Genomic DNA, 6,007 nt, shown 5'->3' with positions numbered 1-6,007 from the left:
GTTTGCTGACGAGCGTGTCCCAAGGGGTTGGGAGTTGACCGACCGCGCTTTGGACCCATTCAGCTACGCGTTGCGAACAGCACACGCTGCCGCAGAGCGGAATGAACCGAGGCGAGATCGCGAGGCCGACACGCGGCCCCCACCATCCGCGCCGCGAGTTCGAGATGACCGACCGGAACGGGGCGACCAGCGCCTAGCCCGTCGGGGCCCGGGCAACCGTTGCTACCGGTGCGACCAGCCGGGACACTTCGCCCGCGAGTGTGGCCGCCCTCCCGCCCGTGACCAAACACGGTCGGGAAACGGCCAAAGCCGCCGGTGATCGACCTTCGATTCCGCGCGGCGTGCACAGAAAACCCCGGTTTGCTAGCGCCTTTGGCATGTCGCGTAGGAAATTCTGTTGACCTGTCAGCGCCGTTCATTGAGCTAACAATAGCTCGAAAGAAATTCACCGCGTTACTAGATACAGGAGCAAGCGCTTCTTTGTTGGGTGACGAGGTGTTAAACCATCTCCGCGAGAACAAAATCCGGCTGAGAGAGTGCGATACCACTTTTCGCCTCACGAGCGGCACAGCGCAATCAAGCGGTGCAGCTAGGATAGTGGTTCGCTGGGAAAGACGCGTGCGGCGACAACGCCTCGTTCATCTTCCCTGTTTATCCGTTCCTGTAATTCTTCGACGAGACTTCCTAGCCAAGACAGGTATTGTGATAGACATCAGCAGCGGAGGCTACAGGGAGCGCACGTCAGGCGCCTTGAAGCCTTTCGCGAAAGCGCCCGCGGCGTCGCACACCATTCAGACTCCGAACGCGGCGCGAGCGGGGGGAGACCGTGACAAATCCACCGCGCCAGCCCGAGATCCAGGAGGCGAGCGGACCATCGCCGCTGAGGGAGAGGGCAGAGAGAAGGTTGCCGCGGTAGAAAGCTGCTCTGCCACGCAGGGAAGGTCAGCGCACCCCTTGTTGTCGGAAGTGAACAGCGTGACGGAGAGGGAGAAGGCACGTTTGTCATCGCTCCTCTACGAGTACAACGCGACATTCACTGACCGCCCGGGCCTCACTACCCTAGTCAGGCACCGAATAGACACGGGTGACGCACTGCCTTGGAAGTGCAATCCTAGACCAATTAGCTTGGCCAAGAGAAAAGCACTGGACAGCGCCTTAGACGAACTTATCGACACTGGCGTTGTTGAGAGGTCTAACAGCCCTTGGGGCTTCCCGGTAGTCTTGGTTCCGAAGAAAGACGATACATATCGACTTTGCGTGGACTACCGCAAGCTGAATGAGGTTACGAGGAAAGACGCCTACCCTCTACCCACCATTTCTTCCCTAGTGTCCAACCTAGGTGGGGCGAAGTACTTCACAACGCTCGATGCTAGCCGCGGATACTTTCAGGTTGAAATGAATGAGCGGGACAAGGAGAAAACTGCTTTCACTTGTCACAGAGGCCTTTTCCAGTTCAAGAGAATGTCTTTTGGTTTGGTAGGAGCACCCGCTACTTATCAGCGCCTAATGGACCGTGTTCTGGGAGATGCGAAGTGGCAACATGCGCTCGCGTACCTAGACGACATCGTGGTGTACTCGAAAACGTTCGAGGAACACCTGCGCCACTTGAGGGACGTCCTAGAGAGGCTGAGGTCCGCGGGAATCACTTTGAACCCGAAGAAGGCACAGATCGCCGCGACCCGAATAACACTGTTGGGGTTCACGATCGACAGAGGCCGCATTCTGCCGTGCGACGATAAGCTTGAGGCTTTGCTTAAGTTTCCGTCGCCCACAGATATAGCCGGACTCAGGCGCTTCCTGGGAATGGCGAACTTTTATCGCCAGTTCATCCCAGAGTGCGCAGCGCTGCAGGCGCCTTTGACAAAGCTTTTGAAGAAAGGCGAGCGCTGGAGTTGGGGTCACGAGCAAGAGGATGCACTGCGCAACCTCACCAAAGTGCTCGCTGACACGGCTGAGTTGCAGCTACCCGACCTAAACAGGGAGTTTGTGATTCAAACCGACGCAAGCGACCTGGGCTTAGGAGCAGTGTTGCTTCAGGAGCATGAAGGCTTTCTCCGTCTGGTAGCTTTCGCGAGCCGTTCGTTGACGCCGGCAGAGAGAAACTACTCGGTGACAGAGAAGGAATGTCTCGCGATAGTTTTTGCTCTGCGTAAGTTCGACTACTACGTCGATGGGGTGACATTTGTGATCGAGACGGATCACATGGCGCTCACCTGGCTGAGACGACTCAGCGAGCCGAGCGGCCGCCTAGCGCGTTGGTCCCTGTTGCTGCAGCGGTACGACTTCACCGTGCGCTACCGCAAAGGGAAAAACAACGCTGTGGCTGACGCACTCTCGCGAGCGCCTGTCCAGTGCGAGGAAGGTCACGCGACCGACCGCCCGACAGCCGGGGAGAGCGAGGGACTGACCCGAGCCGTAGCCCATGTAAGGAACGCGGACCAACCGTTGATCCAGGGCGAGAGCGTGAACCACGTGGACTACGCGAGTTCCGTGGGGGTCGTGTTCAGCAGAAAGGAGCTGCTCGAAGCTCAGCAGAAGGATCCGTTTTGTCGAAAGGTGTTCGACGGGCTCCGGGAGCCGGGCGGCAGGGCCGCCGCGCACAAGGAGACAGCTGGTTTTGCTGTCGGTGCGGAGCGCTGGGAAACAGCTGGTAGTGCTGTGAGCGCGATGGATTCGTATCTGCTGGATTCCGACGGCGTCCTGCTGAGGTATATCCCCTCCGAGAACGACACAAACGAGGCGTTCAAGGTGGTGATACCGCGAGTATTGAGAGCAGCACTGTTACGCTACTTTCACGACTCGTGCATCGCTGGGCATGCAAGCGGCCCCAAGACTTACACTAAGTTGTGTCGCTTTGCTACCTGGCTTGGCATGAAAAGGGACGTAATACGCTACGCCCGCTCGTGCCACGTGTGCCAAAGTGTGAAGCCCCGAGGCGGACGACCACCCGGCCTCATGCACCCGATTAACAGCCAGACTCCCTGGCAAATCGCGGCGTGCGACATCATGGGACCGTATCCTATGACACCGAGTAGGAACAAGTTCTTGCTGGTGGCCACGGATCACTTCAGCAAGTGGGTTGAACTTTTCCCCCTTAGAAAGCTGACGGCACGAGTGATCATGGAGAAGCTGATGGACGTATTCACCAGGTTCGGTTTCCCAGAGCAGCTGATAACGGACAACGCGTCCTACTTCACTGCGAAGGTGTTCGTTGATTCGTGCGCTGCACTCGGCATTAAGCACAAGAAAACGACCACCTATCATGCTCAGTCGAACCCCACGGAACGAGTCAATCGCAACGTTAAGCACTTGCTTGTCGCGTACTCTGAGAGGCACAAAGATTGGGACTCCTATCTGCCGGAGATCGCGTTTGCTTTGCGTTCGACCGTTAACCGCTCGACTGGGTATGCGCCGTGTTCTCTCAATCTGGGTAGAGAGCTGCTAAATCCGATGGACCAGATTCTATCGGACAGCAGGAAGACGCCAGTCGCTTCCTCAGCACGAGCTGAGTATGCGACGCAGCTGCGCGCTAAGATGACGGAGGCCTTACGCAAGGCTCGCCGCAACCTGAGCACCGCTAGGGCGCAGCAGAAAGCACAGTACGACCGCTCGCACCGGGATGTTCACTACGAAGTGGGCGATCTGGTGCTTCAACGCCAGCACGTTCTCAGCGACGCTAGCAAACAGTTTGCGGCCTCGTTGGCGCCGAAATGGATCGGGCCGTTCCGCGTGCGAGAGAAACTTTCCTCGCTCGTTTACAGGCTCGAGGACTTGCGGTCGAAACCGGCAGGCGGACCGGTGCACGTATGCGACCTGAAACGTTACGTGCAGCGAGATGAGTGGGTAGAGGACACAGCCCGACCCGCGCCGCAGTCGGATAACGAGATCTGCGATCAGCCGGCGAACCCCGCGTCCCGCTATAACTTGCGCCCTAGGCAGAAACAGAATCTGCCTGCGCAGCCTAGAGCGAGGGCGCGAGCCGGCAGGCAGTCTCGTTAGATGCATGAACGTACGGGCCGCTCATGCCGATCAGTTGCACGCAAGACTGACTTGCGCTAACCCTCATGACTCTCGTGAGGGTCGAACAGCCACGCAGCACGCGCTGCGGGAGCTGGCTACATCTGTGTTGACCTTTTCCAGCGCAGATGGAAAAGAAGCAGGAACAACCCAAGCGCCGGCGGTCACCCCCGACGTCCGGACGAAGCCCAAAGCACCCCTCGCCGCATCGCTGTCACCCGGCGGCCACCCCACCGGGCCCCGGGCGTGCTGGCCCGAGGCACTTGGGCCCCCTCTTCGGGCAGTCGCCGCGCCGCCGCCAGGCTTCCCCCGCCACCTTGGGTCACTCGCCGGCTCGCTCGCCACTCTGCCAGCGCCTGCTGTCCACCCCGCCAGCCCGAGGCCCGGAGCCGCCAGCAGCGCAGGCCCCGCGCCAGCCGCCCAGGGACGTGGCCACGTGGACGTGCCAGGCCGGAACGGACGCGCCGGTCGGCTACGTCTCGTGGCGGCCGTGGAAGCGGCAGGAGAGGGCGAAGAGGCTCACGCCCCCGGCCAGGCTGTTTAACGTATTCCGGGGGCGCACCGTCGCCGACGCGGACCAGCGGGCCGAGGGCGTGTCCCTACCCCTGTCCCCAGGAACCCTGCTGTGCCCGTGTGGGGCCGTGATGCTACACGAGGAAGCCCACAAGGCGGGGGACCTGCACGACCAGAGGACGCGCGGGGCCACGACCCGAGACGATCGACATCCAGCGGCGGCCACTCCCAGCGCCGCGGCCCGTCAGATGCTGGCGCGAGCGGGCCGCGAGGCCGAGTTCTTAGCCGCCCGCCACGCTGGCGGCCCGCCGGAGCCGAGCCTTGGCTCGCAGCCCTCGGCCGCGGTGGCTCCTCCGTCTTCGGCAGCGGCGCCTCCTGCCCCGAGTGACGAGGCCCGGGACCCGGACCCCAAGCGGCCGGCCCCTGCGCTGGCGGCTGCGGAACTGCCGGCGCCCGACATGGAAGCAGGGGCCACGCCAGCGGGGGGGCTAGAGATGGACCTGGACCTATGGTCCACTGAAATTGAGTAAAGCTTTTTGTGCCTGTTTCTGTGTTCGGGAGGCTTCTTAAGGAGGGGAGGATGTGGGATACACTGGTATCCCCTCCTCGTCCCCCGCGCCAGCGGCGACCGTGACCTACACGGGCGCGCTGGCCACCAGGAATGTGGAGAGAAGGCACCCCCGCGACTCTGCTCATTTCCGCCCCAGCACTGACGTGACGTCACGGCAGCGCGCCGCCTTCTGTGGAGAGGGTAGCACGCCTAAGCTTGACGGTAACGATTTGCTGCGAGGGAGGCAATGACCGAGGGGATAAAAGGGGTGATCGCGCGGCGGGAAGGTCTCTCGCCGCCGGACCTGACCTAACTACCCCACGGACCCCTTCCGCTGCCCGCCGGCCCCCGAACACCAACGCCGGTCGACGTCAACGACTTGGTGAGCTACTGAACATCTACTTTACGGATAGAACATTCTTCCGCAGTGTGCTTTACCTCGCGTTAGGATAATAAACTATTTCCTAGCGTGCCCTGCCGTTGCCTATTTCGTCCGGACCTGCCGTGGCTGCGACTCTGCGCCACGGGTTGGGGAAACGTGTTGCGTGCTTAAATAACGCCTGCGTGTAGCTTGCACGGAAGCTCGCCTTCCCGGCCGGCTGGACGCAGAGTGACCCCATACCGTGTGTTACGACAGCACATGGATGACGCGCGGGCACTCGTCACATATAGGCGTCGGTGCCGTAGTGGAACTCTTCACTGATTATGTGCTCGATTATGTGGTGCTGTCAAACTTTTGTCTGGGCTGCGAAACTGGCCCAAAAACGAACACTGACGGCTATGAACTCTGGAGATCGCGCCACGAGTGCCAAAAGAACACCAACTGCAAGGCTGGCCAAATGGAGGTAGAGGCAGGCAAAATTCTATTTGAGAGGTCTCTACAGCGCCACAACATGCGCTACACAACGATGTTATGCGATGGGGACA

The 6,007-nt window shown here is 60.6% G+C and overlaps 2 protein-coding genes across 4 annotated transcripts in view; one reads left to right on the top strand and one right to left on the bottom strand.

The window, feature by feature from the left end:
* The window catches only part of LOC144112654 (uncharacterized), a 104,014-nt gene that overhangs the window by 63,859 nt on the left and 34,148 nt on the right, over positions 1–6,007 (bottom strand). The gene's annotated exons all lie outside the window — the stretch shown is intronic.
* On the top strand, positions 4,110–5,417 carry LOC144112650 (uncharacterized). Its single transcript, XM_077645460.1, has one exon. The coding sequence runs from the start codon at positions 4,146–4,148 to the stop codon at positions 5,058–5,060; it is 915 nt and encodes a 304-aa protein (XP_077501586.1). The 5' UTR covers positions 4,110–4,145; the 3' UTR covers positions 5,061–5,417.

The sequence above is a fragment of the Amblyomma americanum genome, chromosome 1 (genome assembly GCF_052857255.1).
Source record: "Amblyomma americanum isolate KBUSLIRL-KWMA chromosome 1, ASM5285725v1, whole genome shotgun sequence".
Lineage (NCBI taxonomy): Eukaryota > Metazoa > Arthropoda > Arachnida > Ixodida > Ixodidae > Amblyomma > Amblyomma americanum.
This window is presented reverse-complemented; position numbering and strand designations above follow the sequence as displayed.